Source organism: Panthera leo, chromosome C1, assembly GCF_018350215.1.
Source record: "Panthera leo isolate Ple1 chromosome C1, P.leo_Ple1_pat1.1, whole genome shotgun sequence".
Lineage (NCBI taxonomy): Eukaryota > Metazoa > Chordata > Mammalia > Carnivora > Felidae > Panthera > Panthera leo.
The window spans coordinates 97,241,287-97,262,220 of NC_056686.1; the positions used below are offsets into that span (position 1 = coordinate 97,241,287).

General features: G+C 39.9%; 1 protein-coding gene across 4 annotated transcripts in view; it reads right to left on the minus strand.

Moving 5' to 3' along the window:
- TRIM33 (tripartite motif containing 33) overlaps positions 1-20,934 on the minus strand; it is a 131,017-nt gene that overhangs the window by 54,747 nt on the left and 55,336 nt on the right. For all 4 annotated transcript variants that reach the window (XR_006206611.1, XM_042953527.1, XM_042953526.1 and 1 more), the window contains exons 2-4: positions 17,133-17,251; positions 16,626-16,770; positions 16,324-16,456 (exon numbers count right to left, since the gene is read on the minus strand). Coding sequence is in view for 3 of the 4 variants with exons in the window: in XM_042953527.1 (XP_042809461.1) it covers positions 16,324-16,456; positions 16,626-16,770; positions 17,133-17,251 (397 nt within the window). In the remaining variant the exon portion in view is untranslated. The remainder of the gene's footprint in view (positions 1-16,323; positions 16,457-16,625; positions 16,771-17,132; positions 17,252-20,934) is intronic.

Below are 20,934 nucleotides of genomic sequence, written 5' to 3' on the forward strand. Positions count from 1 at the left end.
ACTGACACTGGCAAAGAAAGTCAAACCGCTGAGGCAATTTCCTCAACTACTTGAGATGAGATGGAATCTAAGGCATAAGGAGAGAAACTGGCTTCATAGAAGAAGAGACTTCAACTAAGATAACAGACAGATGTAGAAATGTGGGTGCAAGTGCTTGGTGACAAGTAGGTATGGTAGAGGAAGACTGCATAAGTTCTTTGCAGTGCTTCAGTTTTCTCAATGAAGTAAGAAGCAGTGCCAGTGTCTGCGAATGAGGATGGAGGATAAAATGTTGGACATTTAAGACAGGAAACACTGCTAATGCACAGTATGACTGCCAGGTAACATTAAGAGTCTACTTGAGATAAATGGTCATGAATCGAGAATAGGACCAGTGGTATCATGTGTTTTTTCTCTCATGATGGTCAGCTGCATAAGCAAAGCATGACAGAAGGGAAGCTGGGTTTAATCAAGATTGTGGTTTTGCCAAGAGAGTTATACCAAGTGGGATATAGGAGTCAAGGCTAAATGCAAGAGAGTAAGAATGATTAGCCTGAAATTAAACTGGAGGAGGGTTGAGAACATAATGGAATGAGGTAAAGTGAAAGAGTAGAGTAGTGGCATCAATGGACTAAAATAAGTTACTGAGTGGCAAATAACTGTGGAAGTCTGATACTAAGCAGAATGAGCTGGGAATGACAGAAGATGTAGTCAGAGAGAGGAATGCTTCAACTTGAATACAATTATTGGAAATGCCAAGGTCTAGTGTACAATCACGGATGTGAGTGGTAATGTAAAGGACACAAACTTTAGAAAGGAGTTCAAAGAACAAAGACTAGAGTGTCTGAACGATCAAATCTTTGTATATTAAAACTGCTAAGAATTAAGACAAGAGTAGTATCTGTATGGGAATGCAAGCTGGTGCAGCCACTCTGGAAAACAGTATGGAGGTTCCTCAAAAAACTAAAAATAGAACTACCCTACAACCCAGCAATTGCACTACTAGGCATTTATCCACGGGATACGGGTGTGCTGTTTCGAAGGGACACATGCACCCCCATGTTTATAGCAGCACTATCAACAATAGCCAAATTATGGAAAGAGCCCAAATGTCCTATCAATGGATGAATGGATAAAGAAGATGTGGTGTGTGCATATATATACACAATGGAGTATTACTTGGCAATCAAAAAGAATGGAATCTTGCCATTTGCAACTACGTGGATGGAACTGGAGGGTTTTCTGCTAAGTGAAATTAGTCAGTCAGAGAAAGACAAAAATCATATGACTTCACTCATATGAGGACTTTAAGAGACAAAACAGATGAACCTAAGGAAAGGGAAACAAAAATAATAGAAAAACAGGGAGGGGGACAAAACACAAGAGATTTATAAATATGGAGAACAAACTGAGGGTTACTGGAGGGATTGTGGGAGGGGGGATGGGCTAAATGGGTAAGGGACACTAAGGAATCTACTCCTGAAATTATTCTATCTTTGTCCCGGTTCAATCTCTCCTTACTACAGTGAGATCATTTTAAAACAATAATCAGTCAAATCACTCCACTGCTCAAAACTTGAGTGTCTTACTCAGACTAAAAGCCAGCATTCTTCCAATGGCCTACAAAGAACTCAATAAGTTGGCCCTTTCTGCCCCTCTGACCTCACGTGATACCAATCTCCCCCTTGTTCATTCCATTCAGACCATGCAGCTCCTCAAAGAAGTCAAGTATGCTGCTATCTCTGGCCTCTGGCAGTTGCTTTCCCTCTATCTGAAACATGCTCCCCTCAAGGAGGAAGTTAAGATGGCAGAGAAGTAAGGAGACCGGGATTTTCCTCATCCCTCAAACACAGCTGTATTGAGGTCAGATCACTTGGAACACCCAGGAAATCGATCTGTGAAGTGGCAGAAGGATCTCCACAGTTGGAGGGAGACAGCTGGATGGGATCGAGGTGTGTGTATGTGAATTAGAGGAAATAAAATGTCACTGACACGGAGGGAAGGGAACCCTTTCTGTGGAGAGACAAAAGGGACAGAAAGAGAGAGGGGTTGTGAAAGTGCAGCATCAAGTTAGCACATGAGGAAAACCTCTCTGGACTACCGGCTGGGGAACAAGAAATACAGAGAGTGACAGTTTCTTTTTTTGCAAACAGCCCTAGGAGCTGAAACTCGGGATGTTTGGAAGTGGACTTTTTCCGGAGCAAAGCCAGGAGCCTTGGTGTGCTCCTGGGGAGGAGGGAGCCAGCCCCAGAGTGTACAGCGTGGTGTAGTCATCTCAGGAGCAGGCTGGGAGAGAACAGTCCCTCTCCCCACGTACTTTGGGAAGAGGGTTTATTGCCTCCCCAAGGACAAAAGACCCTGCAGGTGCAAGCTAAAGGCCTTTTATGAGCAGGGTGGAGAGGCCCTACTCTGGAACAGGGGAGGTGAGCCACACAGAGCTGGGTCCTTTAAGACTTCGGGTTTTGAATCCCAGCCCAGTGCCTAGAAGGCTCAGGAGAACTGCAGAGTAGGGCAAGCCAACGGCCAGTATTCTGTGGGTTGTACTAACAGCGTGGGTTGAGATACCTGGTCCGGTGAGGACAGACTCGGTGTCACCATTTTTCCCCCCAACGCCAACAGGGTAGGACTTCAGAGAACAGCACAGCGGCCCCCAGTGTAGGTAACCAAACCCCACCCTCCGTGCCTAGCAACCTACTGGAGGGAGACTGACACTGAGCAAACCAGATGCCCTCTCCTCCAGACCAGCATGGCCACTGGTCCCAGGTATCAACAGACAACTGTTTTGTTTTGTTTTTCTTCTTTCATTATTTTCCTTTTTCTTTCTACCCTCTTCTTTTTTTCTTTTGGAATCAGGCTCATAGATCTCATTTATTTTTGGTCAATTCTTATTAATCTTTTTCGTTTGTTTGATCTGGCATTTTTATTCTGTTTTTTCTCCACCTTTTCTCTGTCTGCTTTAATTTCCCTTCCCTTTCTCTGGATTTAGCCTTATAGTTTTTTGATTCTCTGTTTGGTCTTCTTTTCTCCCCTTTCATTTTTCTCTTTTTATGGGATCAGGCTCTCGCCGCCCCTTCTCCTCCCCCCCCCTCCCCCAGGGTTATAACTTCAGCTAACACATCAAAGCACACCTCCACTACTACAAGCAAGGAAGAGCTCTGTACAGGACTGACCAGTGGGACAGAGCAGCCAAGACACAACAACAGTGCATGCAACATACACCAAAAACACCTCCTGAAGTGCCAGGCCCTGGACAGCGTTATGATCCCTTTTAAATACAGTTCTCACAGGTGCAGGACACATAGCAAGCTTTTACAACACACACACAAAACAGAAACAGCCTAAATGACAAACCGGGAGGAATTCTTTCCAAAAGGAAGTTCAAGACGAAATCACAGCCAAGATATCTCAAAACAGATATAAACAATATATCTGAACAAGAATTTAGAATGACGGTCATAAGACTAATAGCTGGGCTTGAATAAAAGCACAGAAAACACCAGAGAAACTCTTGCTGACAAGATCAAAGACCTAAGAACTACTCACAATGAATTTTAAAATGCTGTAACAGCTACAAAGTAAACTAGACACAGTGACAGTGGGGATGGAAGAAGCAGGGGAGAGAACAGATAAAACAGAAGATAAAATTATGGAAAATAATGAAGCTGAAACACACTCCCCTGACTTGTCAAGTTTAAGCAGGGGTGCTCCTATTCCTTCTTCAGTCTCCACTCAAAGCCCACCTCAACATGGAAGTCTTTTGAAACCACCCTATTTAAAATAAAAACCTACACATCCACATGTTCACCTACACTGTCCCAATTTCCCAGCTTTATAGAGAAAAAAACTCTATAACGATCAGCATCTGATATATTTACTGTTTGACCCTATGAAAAATTAGGTCCTCATTGACAGTGACTACATAGTTTTGTCACTGAAATATACCATGCCTAGCACTCAGCAAGCATGCATTTACTGAATTAATGAATGACTATATAAATATTGTCCAATGATAAGCCAAGGAATGTAATCAGAATAATTTCGTTTTTTATAGAACTTTTTTTGGGAGAGGGGGAAATTAAAGAATGCCTTCTGTTCTGCTTTGCTTAACTTTCAATTTACTAATCCCTAATAAATCTCATGTTCCACCAGATATGTCAAAAATTTGTCAATATTATTTTTCAAATGACCTAACAATATCAAGTATATTAGAGTGGTTCCATTTTTTTCCTGGAGATATCCTCAGTCTTTATGCTTCAGTTAATCTAGCTACTATACAGTTGTCATTCTGGCACCCACAATTCAACATTAACTTTCTTGGTTTACTAACATTTTTGTGGATCACATTCTCTAATAGTTCTCCAGGAAAAGGTGCATGGGAAGCAGTTTCTGAATCCTTTCATGCTGACCCACCTTAATAATTTTAGCTATAGAAAGAGCACCTGACTGGCTCAGTCGGTGGAGCATGCAACTTTTGATCTTGGGGTTTGAGTTTGAGCCCCATGTTGGGTATACAGATTATTTAAAAATAAAAAAAAATATTTTCTTTTTTTTTAATGTTTATTTATTCTTGAGAGAGAGGCAGAGAGAGACAGAGAGTGAGTGGGGGAGGGACAGAGAGAGACAGGGAGACATGGAAGCTGAAGCAGGCTCCAGGCTCTGAACTGTCAGCACAGAGCCCAACGTGGGGCTCAAACTCACAGTCCATAAGATCATGACTTGAGCCGAAGTTGGACACTTAACTGACTAAGCCACCCGGGCACCCCTAAAAAAATCTTTAAAAAAAAAAAAATTTAGCTATAGAAATCAAAGTTGAAAATCTTTCCCTCTCTACTCCCAACTTTTAAAATCACTGTTCCAGCATCTTCTATCTCCTGGTATTACTGTATTTAAAGATCCTATTTAGGGGCGCCTGGGTGGCTCGGTCGGTTAAACGTCCGACTTCGGCTCAGGTCATGATCTCACGGTCCGTGAGTTCGAGCCCCGCGTCGGGCTCTGTGCTGACAGCTCAGAGCCTGGAGCCTGTTTCAGATTCTGTGTCTCCCTCTCTCTGACCCTCCCCTGTTCATGCTCTCTCTCTGTCTCAAAAATAAATAAACGTTAAAAAAAAAAAAAATTAAAAAAAAAAAAATAAAGATCCTATCTAGATTTCCATTTCATTACACGTTGCCTACTTTGGAAACTTTGCTGATCTTCACTTTAATCCATAACATACTGTCAGTTTATAATGATATATACTTTTTCGTGGGTCTTTTTTTTAATCAACATACTGGGCACTAAATGGGTCATTTCAGACTGGCAATGCTAGGTTCTTAGGAGAACTTTTTGAATTACTTATTTGATCACTTCTTTTTCTGTAATTCATACTGGTTGGCTGTTGGGTATCTTGTCATTTTCTTTCTTTTTTTAAAAATGTTTATTTTTGAGAGAGAGACAGAGAGCAAGTGGGGGAGGGACAGAGAGAGGGTGGGAGACAGAGAATCCCAAGCACTGACAGTGCAGAGCCTGACGTGGGGCTAGAACTCACAAACGATCAGATCATGACCTCGGCAGAAGTCAAGAGTCAGAAGCTTAACCGACTGAGCCACCCAGGTGCCCCTTGTCATTTTCTTATCTGTTTTTTATTTTCTCTTTTTGCTCTATTTTCTAGGAGACAAACTAGAATTTATCTACCAAACCTATTAATTTTTGCCTCGGCTATCATACTTCCAGGAGCTATTTCTTCTTTTAATGAATTCTTTTACAAAGATTCTATCCTTGTTTTGTGACCAATAGCTTGTCATATCTCTCAGGATGTCATAACTTTGATTTTGTATTTCCTTTTATTCCTATATTATCTTATGCTTTTCATGACCTTTTTTTCAGTGTCTTGGTCTCTTTCATGTAGGTAGCTGTGTCAATCAGAAATGTGTACACCTGTAGTGACTAATAAAGACTCGTGTAACAAGACCAAATGTAGCTGATGATGTTACTTAAATAACATCAAAGCTAGAATCTCTCAGATGATCTTGGCTTTACCTTCATGAGCATATAATGGTGCCACAGTTCCCGGCATCACATCCTAATTCAAGGAAGGAAAAAGCTGGAAAAGGGCTGATACCAGCAACATTTGTCCCTTTTAAAACTTACAAACTAAGCAGAATTCCATTTGTATTTTATGGGCATAAACTGTGGACCAGAGCTAACCAAATGCCAGGAAAGCTGAGAAAGGAAACATTTAGCTTTTCCAGTCTCTATATTTGAAGCCAGACAAAAGAGGGAAGAGTTATCACCACAGCCCACAATGTACGGCATATGGCACATGAGGGTGGCTCTCCTCAAATGCTGGATGATCCTTTCATCTGTTCACATTCAAATACACAGTAAAACCTTTTAGTTTGTGAGCATAATTCGTTCAGGCAACATGCTTGTAATCCAAAGCACTTGTATATCAAAGCAAATTTCAAGAACCACTGGGTCAGTTGTGATCATGTACTCGGCGTCACCTACTACTTGTATTGCAAGACATCGCTCGTTTATCAAGTCAAAATTTATTAGAAATGTTTGCTCGTCTTGCAGAACATTTGCGGAACAAAATTACTCACAATCCCAAGTTTTACTGTACTTAAAAACTACTTAGAGTCTGTGTGAGAGCAGAACTTATGAACTGGTGGGCTTCATCTTTTTAATTAGAAATGAACCCCAAATGTCAACATTTGAAGACCTCTTTTGATCATTTTCTCCAGAGAGTGAAAAGGCCTCTAATTGCGGGGGGGGGGGGGGGGGGGGGGGGGGGGGGGGGGCAGAAAAAAAAAATAAAGGGGGAAAGTTGAACAAAAAAATGTCACTTCTGGCAATCTGGAAGCAAGTCTGGGGAAGTGAAGCTCCCACAGTATAATGCAGATTTACACTTACCTTCCCTGATGTCAGTCATAAACCTCATCCCTACTCTTCATCTAGACCTAATATCCTCAAGACAATAAGCCCAACTTTTGTGATACCTATTGCCTCTAAATCCTGATCCTTAGCAGATTTCTGGGAATTAAATCACATGGCTTTCTTTGTATATCTCCTTTACATACCCTTGGGTTGTAGTTCATTCAACTCTACTAAGTCAATTATCAGATCCACCAAATATTCAATCCATTTCCCAGCTTTTGAAAAATTCACTGAAATATCCACTGGTGTCTCTTCGTCTCATTTTTGATTTTTTTTTAAGTGTATACTTATTTTATTCATTTATCATGAGCAGAATTATAAGAAGGAGATGGGATAACAACATGATATAGCTAGAAACCATGTAATGTTCTGAGGTACAAAATTTCATAAAGTTCTATAGCTTTATCTGAGATCAAGAGTCTCTGAGCTGAGATCAAGAGTCAGACACTTAACCATCTGAGCCACCCAGGCGCCCATTTTCCTTTCTAAGAACAACTTCCAAGCCATAAAGCATAAAGAAAACCAAAGACCTCTATAAAATGTATTTAAAAAGAGAGAAAAAAGAAAACGTACAGGTCACAATATTAGTAATAATAGCTAAACTGATACTGAGTACTTATTGTGCTAAGCACTTTATAGGTACAATTCTCATTCAATCCTTATAAGCCAGCTTATAAAGTTGGTACTATATTATCGCCATTTAAAAGACACAGACACACACATCAGAGTTCATCCTCTTTATCCCTATAATATGTAGCAATTATCTTTAAAAGGAGGTGGGGGAGCCCCAAAACTATAATTATACACGTGTTAAGTCAATGATTATGGAATGAGACTAATTTTTTTTGATAAACTAAAGATTCAACATAAGAATCTAAGAAAAGTAAAACAAAATTAAGCTAAGGAAAGAATGAAGATATAAGAGAACTGTGAGAATCAGAGCACTTTTTTAAGTTTATTTATTTTGTGTGTGTGTGTGTGTGTGTGTGAGAGAGAGAGAGAGAGAGAGAGAGACACACACGGGGGTGGGGGTGGGGGTGGGAGGGGAGGGAGAGAGAGGGAAAGGGGGAGAGAGAGAGAGGGAGAGAGAGAGAGAGAGAGAGAGAGAGAGAGAGAGAGACAGTGAGTGAGTCCCAAGAAGGCTCTGTGCTGTCAGCAGGGCATGGGGCTCGATCTCACGAACCGAGAGATCATGACCTGAGCTGAAATCAAGAGTCTGCTCAACCGACTGAGCCACCCAGGCACGCCACTAGAATGCTTTTAAAGAGGAGAATAAGTGACTTCAAGAACTCAAATGACCAATAAAACAATCAAACCTAGGGGTTCCTGGGTGGCTCAGTTGGTTGAGCTTCCGACTTTGGCTCAGGTCATGATCTCACGGTCTATGAGTTCGAGCCCCGCATCGGGCTCTGTGCTGACAGCTCAGAGCCTGGAGCCTGCTTCGGATTCTGTGTCTCCTCTCTCTCTGACCCTCCCCTGTTCATGCTCTGTCTCTCTCTGCCTCAAAAATAAATAAACATTAAAAAAATTTTTTTTTAAACAATCAAACCTATGGCCAGGCTTATAAGGAAAAAGGAAATAAATTCAGCTATACAACATTATTAACAAGAGATATAACCTTATTTTTGTAAAATCTTAATGCTGTTTAATTCTAAGTGAATATGTTTTTAAAATTTCTACTAAACAGATGATTTTCTAAGAAAATATAAATTATCACAATCGCATGCATAACTGACTCAAGAAGAGGTGGGTAACCAAGTGACTTGATCATCTTTTAAAAACTTAATGAGCATACAGGAAAGTGAGCCCCTTGAAGAACTAGTCCTAAAAGGCCTTAATGTCCAGGCAGGGAAAAGGAGTGAGAAAGATGAAACAAAAAGTGTTGGTGAAGAAAACACAGCAAAAGTGAACTGGTTTTAAGGTTAAATATTTCTGACAGATAAGGAAGATGTGTTACAATTTAAGAAATAGCATTTGTAAAGGCAGATTTAGTTTAAAACAGGGGATACGCTAGTATAAGAGCACAAATGGGAATTAACAAACTGTAAAAATGAGTTCACCCTTATCAAAAAGGGGTCTGGCTTTTGTTTCAACTACCAGGAGTACTGAAATGTACTACCTGATAAAACTTTACCTGGTGCCTTAGGCTATACGCTAAAGATATGATTTACAGGGGGCTTCAGGTCACATGGTGTCAGCTCAACCTCAGGAGGGGCTAGAGACAGGTCAGTCACATCGACAGTGAACCATATTCTACATGACAGAGCTCCAATAAAAATTCTAGGCACCCAGGGTCAGATGAGCCTCCTTATTGGGCAATATTCCATGCGTACTGTCATACATCATTGCTGAGAAGAGTTAGTTATGTCCAAGATTCCACTCAGAGAAAACTGGAAGCTCCACATTTGGAACACTCCTAGACTCTGACTCTGCACCACGCGTCTTTCCCTTGAATGATTTTAATCTGTATCCTTTCATTACAATAAATGTAACCATCAGTATAACAACTTTCAGTGAGTTCTAGCAAATTATCTAACAATTCCAGTAAATTACTGAATTTGATGGTAGATTCAGGAAATCCTGAACTTGCAATGGGTGTCAGAAGGGTGGCTGGGGGGCTCCTCAAATGCTGCATTTGATTTCAAAAGTTAGGGAGCACTTATGGATTGTTCTCTAACTTCACAGTTGGTATCAGAAATGGGATTCACTAAAATGATCCTGACTCACTGAAACATGTGGTCTGGGAAAAGGAAGGATGAGAGGACAGGGGTTTATGAGCCTTTGATTCCTAGATGACTACCTAGTAACTCATGGTATGGAATTGCAGCTGAAGTTACTAGAGGTAAGTTACCGATGGAATTTAGAAAGGCAGACCCAACTCCCTAGGAGTTGACTCACTGGATAAATAAGAAAATGTAAACTAATAAGCAAGCCAATTATACAATCCCTTGGTTACTGATTTTGTAGTAACTAAAATGAAAGTGTATTAGGACAGATCCTGATACTGGGCAAAGCTTAGGTTTCAGTCAAGTCTGAACTATGGCCACTAGTAGCCTCAGGGCCACTCCAAAGGGAAAAAGTATGCTGGGAAAACAGAGAGAGAATACCTCTATGAGTTCTGATCAAAGAATGTAGTCCAGGTTGAGAAAGAGAAAACCAAGAAACTAATGAAACTAGAGATTATAATACAAAGGAATGCCTCATTTTGTAGACTGAGGCTTCCCGAAGCTACTAAAATATTGTGAGAGTGATCACCTAGAGGAAGCATCATTGGTTTTGAATGGTGCAGAATAGAAGAGCAACGTCTGAATTGATGCAGGACCAACAACTCCCTACCACAATCACAGTGAACAACCACAGATGGCTATACATAATTCAGACACACAGGAGGTCATTCCCAAGGACACGGCTAGCCCAGTGGACTAGATAAATGACCCCATAATGTTTGCTGACCCTGAAATGGAGGACTGTCCTTCTACTATAAATGTCAAGTGGAATTCCCCAGAAGAAGTGGCCGATGTGCTGCTTATGCAAGCCATGCTGGGTTGGCATTATGAAACCAGGATATTCACCTACTGGGCATGCCTCTCACTGAGGTCATAGTAAATACTGTGATTAAGGGGGACTCTTACATGGGCACCCTGTGTAACTTTACTGCTGCAAAATCTAGCAATGATCTGAAAAGCCTTAATGGATTTACGGTCTCAGATTCCTATTATGCATCTTACAGATGGTAAGAAAATTAGAGATTCATTAAAAAAAAAACAGAGAAAGACAAAGGGGAGAGTCAAGGGATTTAACACAGTAGGATGGAAATCTTCAGATGGCTATTTAAAAATGGGATGAATAAAGCAGACATTGATAGAGCTGAAACAAAGATCTTAATTTAGCATGACTAGAGGTTGGATAGACCAATGAGAGCTGATGCTCCTCAATATTAAAAAGCCCTACAGAACTCTGCTGTATTTACCCCAAGTTTGAGAAAATTTAAAAGCCAGAGGACAAAGAGGACAATGAAAACCCTGACCTGGAATTGCCAAGGGCAAGCAAATGTCCTATTAACTAATCAAATTGAAGACCTAAGGAGAGGCCAGGCTCTTCTGACTCAGCCCGTAACTAGAGAACCACAGCAATTTGCACTTGTGTGGACAGAGGCAGGGGATGGATAAGAGACATTTCTGGGACTCCTTAATATGAGGGCCCAATGCGCTCTAGTTCTAAAACCTGTCAAAGTTCTAATGGGGACCTACAGTTAGACTGGGTTGAGTGGCAATAGTTAACAGAATTAAGGTAAAAAAAAATTGGATGAAAATTGGAATATCTGAACAGACTGTGAAGTGGTTACATCTCCTTTACATGAATGTATTATTGGGATGGATAATGTGTCTGACTGGTATTATAAAAGAGAAGGCATATAAATTTATCACCTTAAGACCAGGCTTGACTAGGCATGCTAAAATGGGAACCACTGAAACTGTCTGAGCCCACAGAAATTTGAGACAGTATATGATACCTGGTGGACAAAGAGATTACCACTCTAATGACAAATTATAAGCTAGAACGCTGGCACCAATGAATTCCCTGAACAACAATGTGTAGGTAGCCTGTGAAAAAGTGGATGGCTCATCAAGACTAACAGTAGACTATTAAAGCTTGAATAAAGTAGTGCCCCCATAACATCAGCAGTCCCTGGTATGACTTAAATACTAGAAAAAGAAACATATAGCAGACTGTAAGAGAGTGCTACTCAGTGACTGATCCTGCAAATGTTTTTTTCTCTGCTTCAATCTTAAAAAAAAAAAAAAAAGCGCCAAGAGCAATTTTCCTTCACATGAAAGCACCCCGATTTACATTTACTATATTGCCACAGGGTGATTTCAATTCACCAGCTTACTGGTATGATGGAGTTAGAAGGGATACACTATCTTGATGATACCATGACAATATAACAAACTAAAGATAAAGGTAGGGCTGACCTAATGCAATAAGGACACACATGACCAAAAGAAGCTGTTGATAAATCCAACAGGTCCAAGGACCTGCCCAAACTGGTGAAATTCTTAAGAATAACCTAAGCAGATGCCACCATTTACATTCCATAGAAGAAGAAAAGTAGTTTTTGCCACCTAGCCCTAGAACTAAACAAGAAACCTAACATTTGGTTGCCATATTTGAATTCGGAAGGACACATATTCCACACCCGGTAATGGTTAGTAGCACCAATAAATACAACTAACCAGAAAAGGCTGTATTTGAATGGGATCCTGAACAAAGGCAGGCCATGTCTGAACTACAAAAAACAGTCTCTCCCCCAATGTTCTTGGGTCCCTATGATCCAGTTAGACATGATTTGGGGACTGTCAGCAACACATACTTATGTAGACTAGAGCTTATGGCAAAGGCCTGGGAGTGCCACTCAGCAGCAACCATTGGGATTTTGGACCAGAAAATTTCTGGATACCATGGTAAAATGTATGCCATTTGATAGAAAATTACTAGCTTACTGTTGGACATTAACAGAGACTGACTCTATGATTGAAGGACATAAAATAACCCTGCAACCTGAAATACCCATGTCTTGGGTGACAGAAGAACACTCCAGTTAAGGAAGGCAGTGCCCAGAAGAATTCTGTATAAAATAGAAATGGTTTGTACAGAAACATGCGACCAGCAGAATGCAAAGAGGAATTTATTGATTATGAGCAAACAGCCTCTTTTCCCCTAAGTATGACTCTGAAACCACGCAAGGAGTTGCTAAATCCTAGAATCACATGGGTGGTGCCCTATGAACAGCTCTCTAATAACCAAAAAAGAGCTGCTCAGTTGTCAACTACACTTCAAAACTAAATAATAAATTTAAATTTAAAAGAGAGGGAGAGAGCGTGCAAACTGTTTGGTTTCTGGATAGCAGTTCCAAGGTAAGCAGACAGCATCTTGTTTAGAAGGCTATCACTCTAGGGGCATCTGCGTGGCTCAGTCAGTTGGGCTTCCGACTTCAGGTCATGATCTCGCGGTTTGTGAGTTCGAGCCCTGCATCAGGCTCTGTGCTGACAGCTCGGAGACTGGAGCCTGCTTCAGATTCTGTGTCTCCCTCTCTCTCTGCCCCTCCCCTGCTCATGCTCTGTCTCTCTCTGTCTCAAAAATAAATAAAACATTTAAAAAAAAATTTTTTTTAAAAAGAAGGCTACAACTCTAATTGAAGATGGTAATGACAAATCATATCAAGGAGCTGAACTGCACGCTCTTTTCCCTTTAGAGTTCTTACTGCAATCTGCAGTTGATGTCAAAAGTAAAGGCAGTCTTGCGGGCCACCTAACTTTGTACAGGTAGGTCTCCTAACTTTGTACAGATGATGAAAAGACTCTAGAATGACTCAATACTGTAAGCTATATTGAAGACTTGAAACTTTAGTTATGGGGGGGCCACTAAAGGGTGTTTTTAAAAAGGGGGTGAGAGTGCTATAAGAGAGTGCCTGGGCGGGGGCCGGGGGGGGGGGGGGGGGGCGGCGGTTAGGTGCCTGGGTGACTCAGTCAGTTGAGCATCCGACTTCAGCTCAGGTCATGATCTCACAGTTCGTGGATTCGAGCCCCGCATCAGGCTCTGGGCTGACAGCTCGGGGCCTAAAGCCTGCCTCGGATTCTATGTCTCCCTCTCTCTCTCTCTCTCTCTGCACTTGCCCCACTCATGCTGTGCCTCTATCTCCTTCAAAAATAAATAAACATCAAACATTAAAAAAAAAAAAAAGAGGGGGGGTGAATGGCTCAGTTGGTAATGACTCTTGATCTTGGGGTTGTGAGTTCGAGCCCCACATTGGGTATAGAGATTGCATAAAAATAAAATCTTTTAAAAAAAATTAAAAAATAAAATGGGTTGAAGGGTAGGGAGGGACTCTATTTTAGCAAAATAATCCTGGCAGCAATGTGGACACAATCAATTTGACAAGGTAAAACTCAGAGCTGAGAGACCAACTCTACCTGTGTTGCAGTAACAGGAACCTAGGGTCTTAAGTCCAATGACAAGGGTTCTGTAATAGTCTATCCTGGAAAACATACAGAGTGTGAACTAAAGAAAAGGGAGCAAACATTCAAGAGATAATTAGCACTTGAAAATAAGTGGCAAAGGAAAATGATGAGGAAAAAAGAAGGACCAGCCAGGGTTAAACTCTGAAGGAGAGACCATTGAAGCTATTCTTTCTTGTGAAAATGGATGCCATCTTCCTTCTCTTTTTTCTTCTCACCAACAATTTGAAAAGCCCTAAGTAACCCAAGAGCTCAAAGATCTGACTGCAGCTGTGAGAATGGTAATCTAATGTCTGAGATTATTACAAAACAAACAATGGTAAATAAAATTTGGCCCTGAGGTGAAGGCATCCACAAGATTAGCCACTTCAAGTGAAGCAGTAGACAACCTACAGGTAAGATGAAATTTGGGGACAAATTAAGGATATAAAGATTTAAAGAAGCAATTCTACACAAAAGTCCTGTATAACAATGAATGATGCCTTAAAAAAGAACAAAGATCATTATTTTTTACCTGTGATCAAGTGTGAGAGATTCCATATACTGTGACTATATTCTATATACCATATGGAAGAAAATGAGCATACGGACTGAAAACAGATCCAACTGCCTGTGTTCAAACCCAGGCTCTATCCCCTATGGCGACACCCTGTATAGATTACTGAAGCTTTCTGTAAGCGGGCTCCCTCACCTTTAAAACAGTTGCCATGCCAGTACCAACACTTCATGGGTAGTTGGTATGAGTTACACAAACAAACATGCAGCATTTTGAGAAGTGCCTCACACAAACTACAGATGCAGTAATTGTTAGCTATTAAGATTAATATATTCCCTCTGTAAGAGGATTCTAATGAATTCCAATGAACCCAAGGAATTAAAAGCACTAAGATATCCTACAGTTAAGAAACACATTTCGGGGCGCCTGGGTGGCTCAGTCGGTTAAGCGTCCGACTTCAGCTCAGGTCACGATCTCACGGTCCGTGAGTTCGAGCCCCGCGTCGGGCTCTGGGCCGATGGCTTGGAGCCTGGAGCCTGCTTCCGATTCTGTGTCTCCCTCTCTCTCTGTCCCTCCCCCATTCATGATCTGTCTCTCTCTGTCTCAAAAATAAATAAACGTTGGGGCGCCTGGGTGGCGCAGTCGGTTAAGCGTCCGACTTCAGCCAGGTCACGATCTCGCGGTCCGTGAGTTCGAGCCCCGCGTCAGGCTCTGGGCTGATGGCTCGGAGCCTGGAGCCTGTTTCCGATTCTGTGTCTCCCTCTCTCTCTGCCCCTCCCCCGTTCATGCTCTGTCTCTCTCTGTCCCAAAAATAAATAAAAAACGTTGAAAAAAAAATTTAAAAAAAAAATAAATAAATAAATAAATAAATAAACGTTAAAAAAAAAATTAAAAAAAAAAAGAAACACATTTCAATGTGGTTAATCCAACTTAAGCTACCCTTTTTTGGCAGGAGATTCATAAAACCTATTTCTATCAAATTAGCAGAAGTGTTATAAGAAGAACACTTTAGAAAAGGCTGGACTAGGGCACCTGGGTAGCTCAGGTGGTTAAATGTCTGACTTTAGCTCAGGTCATGATCTCATGGTCTGTGAGTTCAAGCCCCACACTGGGCTCGCACTGACAGTGTAGGGTCTGCTTGGGTTTCTCTCTCTCCCTCTCTCTCTGTTCCTCCCCAACTCATACTGTCTCTCTCTCTCTCTCAAAATCAGTAAACTTAAAAAAAAAAGGGGGGGGGGGAAGAAAGAAAGAAAATGCTGGACTATGGTAAGCAAGACCATCTTTTAAATGATAATACAATTTAATAGAAACTGGGAAATTTGCTGGAGGACTGTTATACTCCTGGCTAGAATTTCAGTACATTTCTAGAATAGTTCAAATCTAATAGACTGATTGTAAGTGAATACTATTGAATTCTGAGGGTATAACAGGGTTGAAATAGAAAATTATGTATTAAAGAATTAGTAACTATGCTTACTTAGATACTTAAGCAATTTGCAGAAAACTAAGGGATTTATATCTAACATGAAATCAGTATAATTATCCTTTGATGTTAAAATGTGTATCAGCTGGCCATACCCACAGGAAGATTACCTTTTAAGATTACAGCCCAGAGCCTAAATACCACAGTCTACTTGAAGAAAGCTGATCTGAACCAGAGGCAAAGCAAATAAAAGAAATAATGCAATTCCTTTCTTGCAAACCCAAATGTCATGATACATTTTTAACGGATATTCATAAGGTAATTAGATATGAATGTGGAAACCATTAAATAATTAAACACATATCTGCTTTAAGAAAATATATGAAATTGAGAATACAATGCTGACAAAATTATGAAATAAATATTTAAGAGTGATAATTTTATAAAACATTTTTATAGTATTTCTTGTTAAACAATGATGACTTCTGTACCTATGTTCTTTGTGTTCCAATAGCTGACAGTCTCTACATGTCAATCTATCACATGTTTCACAGAAAAGTTTCAACTGTTCTTGTTTATGTACAGGGCAGAAAACAGGGCGCTGACCAGATGCTCCAACAGACTCTGTAGTAAAATAAAACATATATTTTTAAACTAAACAAAAATTGTATCTCACGTTCTAAATTCTTATTAATATTTATGTCCAAAGCATATAAAGAATAAGTAAAAATGCTATGAGGTAAAAGAGGAAGATTAATGGTAGCTCAATCATTAAAACTGCTTCTATTCTTACCTGAGACATCTTCTTTCTTCCTGATCAAGTGATCTTTAGTGAATTTTACTCTCTGATGTGCTTCAATACATGTCTTACACAGCCACTCTCCACATTCTACACAAAAGCCAACTGCACTTGCATTGTCTTCACAACTAGTACATACCTAAAAGTGGAAATAAATACTGATCTACATCAAATTTACAAGATATAAATCCACAAAATAAAAACTGTGACCTGCTCTCAAATACACTAAATATTTTGTTATCCATTTATCTCCAATAAAATCCTTTTCCTTCCATATCAAACATTCACATGAGTAAATTTAAGTCTCAGAACACAAAAAATATATATAAGTAAAGACTTTTCATCTCATTTAATTAGGTAGAAGGGTACAGAACAGAATAAGGATCATTTATTTAACTATAGCTGAAGTACCCTAAATCACATAACTATCCGAACATATGTTTCTCATAATTTACATTTCAGTATCAAGGTAAGAATATAAAGAAATATTAAGAAGCATACCTGTTCTGATTTCTCATCAGAACTGCTAGGAGCTTCAGATGTATCTTTCACAAAATAATTATCCACAAGGTCTATCTGTCTGCATTCTTGGCGGCATACTGGGCACCGTATTACACCAACTACAACACAAGACAACAACATTAGAAAATATTCTTCAGGAAAAAATAAATTGTGCATGATGCCCATATGAAAAGCATTCACGTATGTCACAGACAAGACCAAAGAAATGAACATTAAGAGCTGAGTAAAATAATCTACTGAGTTATTCCATTGGGGGAAAATGACATACTATTTAGGATGAGAAAACAAACATTAATATACAAAAAAAAAAAAAATCTAAAAGTGCTTTATTATAATATGTGTTGGCCGAATAATGGCTCCCAAAGATATCCAGATCTTAATCCTTGGAATATGTCCTATCACTTTATACAGCAAAGGCGACTTTGTAGATATGATTAAATTAAGACTCTTGAGATGGGAATATGCTGTCCCAGAGTATTGATGGACTCTAAATGTGATCTTATAAAAAGGAGACAGGGGCACCTGAGTGGCTCAGTCAGTTGAGTGTCTGACTTCGGCTCAGGTCATGATCTCACAGTTCATGAGTTCGAATCTCACTTCAGGCTCTGTGCTAACAGCTCAGAGTCTGGAACCTGCTATGGATTTTGTGTCTCCCTCTCTCTTTTTTTCCTTCTCCTTGCGCGTGCTCTTCTCTCTCTCTCTCTCTCTCTCTCTCTCTCTCTCTCTCTCACACACACACACACACACACACACAAATGAATAAAAAAAATAATAAGATTAGAGTACAGACAAGTGGAAGGTAGCTAGTAATAGAAGCAGAGAACGGGAGTAATGTGCTTTAGGGATGAAGCAATAAGTCAAGAAATACAAGTGGCCACTCTAAGTGGAAAAAGGCAAAGAAATGAATTTTCTCCTCCTCAGAGACTCTGCAAGGAACCAGACCTGATGATACTTTGACTCCAGCAGATATTTTGACTGTAGCCCAGTAAAACTGATTTCAAACTTTAACCTCCAAAATAGTAAGAAATTAAAACGTGTGTTATTTTAAGTCACCAAGTTTATGGCAATTTTGTTACAGCAGCAACAGAAATACACGATCCATCATCTTATAAATTCTGCTTGGTTCAGAACTACTTGAATTCATTCACTTTCATGTGGAAAGAAAGATCACATGTGCCGTGCCAGTGTTTCAGCATCTATCAGAAAAAATAAACCTGCTCGGTTAACACATGGAAATTAAAGTTAAAAACTAAAAAATAGCAACACAGTCAACACAACAAACTAATTATGTGTCAGCCATAAAACTGAGGATACAGCATCAACAACACAATCCTCACTTTCAAGAAAGGGTGCAAGACTAGTATGTAATTTTTATAGCTTATAGCACACACAACTATAGGAAGCACCACACACAGACTAGGATGTAAACAAGAGTCCCCAAGAGTTGGGAGGACACAAATTACAGAACCTTATATTGTAGTTTTAATGGAAAACAGAAACAAATATAGTGTCATTCTAAAAGTAGGAGTATCAGTCTACCAGTAGACATATACACTGTTTAAACAAATTCAGTTATAGATTTGAAACCAAAACATAGTTCATGTAACACACAGTGCATACAAAGGTCCTGCTCAGAGGAAATACATAAAAACAATTTTTCAAATCCAAGAAAGAAACAGCATGGTGAAAAGAAAGGGGGAGAAAGGATATACATATTTCCACATTTAAGACAGCATAAATTACAAACCTGTCAAGAAACAGAGTATATAACAAAACTACAAAGGAGATAAGTACAAGTAACTGTAGGGGCAAAAATATGTGAGCAACTAACTTACAATAAATTAAGTTTTCACTTTAGAGGTTACACTTATACATGGTCTTGAAAAATTCATTCTGTTACTAGTGTGCAGGAAGGACAGTTTACTTTGCTGACCCTGGTTCCTCGAATCCTGTACATTCCTAAGGAAAGCCTATCTCTAATACTGGCCCTCAAATGGCTCCTGTGAGATGACCTCTAACTCTTGGAATATTCTGCCTGATAAGACTGTTTTTGTATGCCTGAGGCCGTATTCAGTATGACCTCAGAGGGTGACAAGAGTCTCAGTAGGTAATGTGGATTCCATGGAGGATCCACCCCTTTGTGACAATGCCCCAATAAAAACTCTAGACATGGGGGCTCAGGTAAGCTTTCCAGATTGGCAATATTCCTGCATATTGTCACACAGTTACTCTAAAACTAAGCTTCTCCCACACAACTCCACTGAAAGGAGAGATGTGTAAGCTTGTACCTATTTTCTCCTGAACTTCACACCACGCACCTTTACTAAATTTAATCTATTTCCTCTTTCCCTGTAATAAAATGCAACCATGAAAATAACACTTTTTCTGAATCCTGTGAGTCCTTCCAGTAAACCATGAGGTCTGAGGGTGACCTCAAACTCAACTAGGAAAGGAAGAAACAGTATGCAAACTAAGAACAGCAAGAGCAAAGTTCACAAATGGCGGTGGTGGGGGGAGACTTTAAAAGAAAAAGGTCCACATATACATATAGTTGAAGGATACAAATGATGAAGAGACATTCTGTTCTGAGCAAGAAAAACTCATTATTAAAGTATCTCTTATACCTGTGTATATGAATACTTTGTCCGAAGTCTGTTTTTTTTGAACTCACTAAAATAATTATCAGATTCTTAAAAGTTTTACTTTAATCTGGCAAGCTAACATCACAGTTTATGACAACAAAAATTCATCTATTTCTCATCCCAAGCCTCCATTAAAATAATATGAAAGAATGTGGAAGATAAAAACAATATACAGGGGCATTTGGGTGGCTCAGTCAGTTAAGCATCTGACTCTTGATTTTGGCTTAAGTCATGAACCCAGGGTTGTGGGATAGAGCCCTGCTTTGGGCTCCATGCTGACTGTGGAGTCTGCTGAAGATTCTCTCTCTCCTTCCCTCCTTCTGCCCCTCTCCCCCACTCATTCTCTCTCTCCCTAAAATGAAAAACATAGGGGCGCCTGGGTGGCTCAGTAGGTTAAGTGTCCAACTTCAGCTCATGATCTCCACAGTTCGTGGGTTCAAGCCCCAGATCAGGGTCTGTGCTGACAGCTCAGAGTCTGTAGCTACTTCGGACTCTGTGTCCCTCTCTCTCTCTGCCCCTCCCCTGCTCATGCTCCGTATTTCTCTCTCTCAAAAAATAAACATTAAAAAAATTTTTTAATAAAAAAATATATATATCCAAAAAGATTAAGTAAGGGGATAGAAGTAGCAAAGCACACAAATCAATACACATGCAATTTCAAGAAATGTAGAAGCCAAAGGATATGAACACTGCAGAGGAAACCCAACCAAGAGTACACAAGGAGTGGAGAGATCAATCTCAGAAAGACTCTTATTTGCCATAAAGATTTTCAGACAAGCTTAGAATTAAGAAATTTGAGGCATGAAAGAAGTTCCAATGAGAGAGAAGGGAGTAAATTCAAGTCTGCAGACATCAGCAAACCCCATTCCTAGGCTGACTACTTACACCTGACCGATTACCCAGCAGCCAAGGTGTCTGTCTTACCACCAACACAAGAGTTGAAGGTTCTCCAGGAATCTTTCTGCTATCTGTTTTTTTATTTATTCAATAAACTTTAAAAGTGTATGAATGTTTACTTTGAACATGAGAGCCATTTTCCATTTGAGTTTATAAGTATGCCCTTGTAATTAGTATAGATCAGATGAGTGTGCTTGTTCCTAACTCAATCACTGAGTGCTGTCATGCCGAGTTTAGGTCAT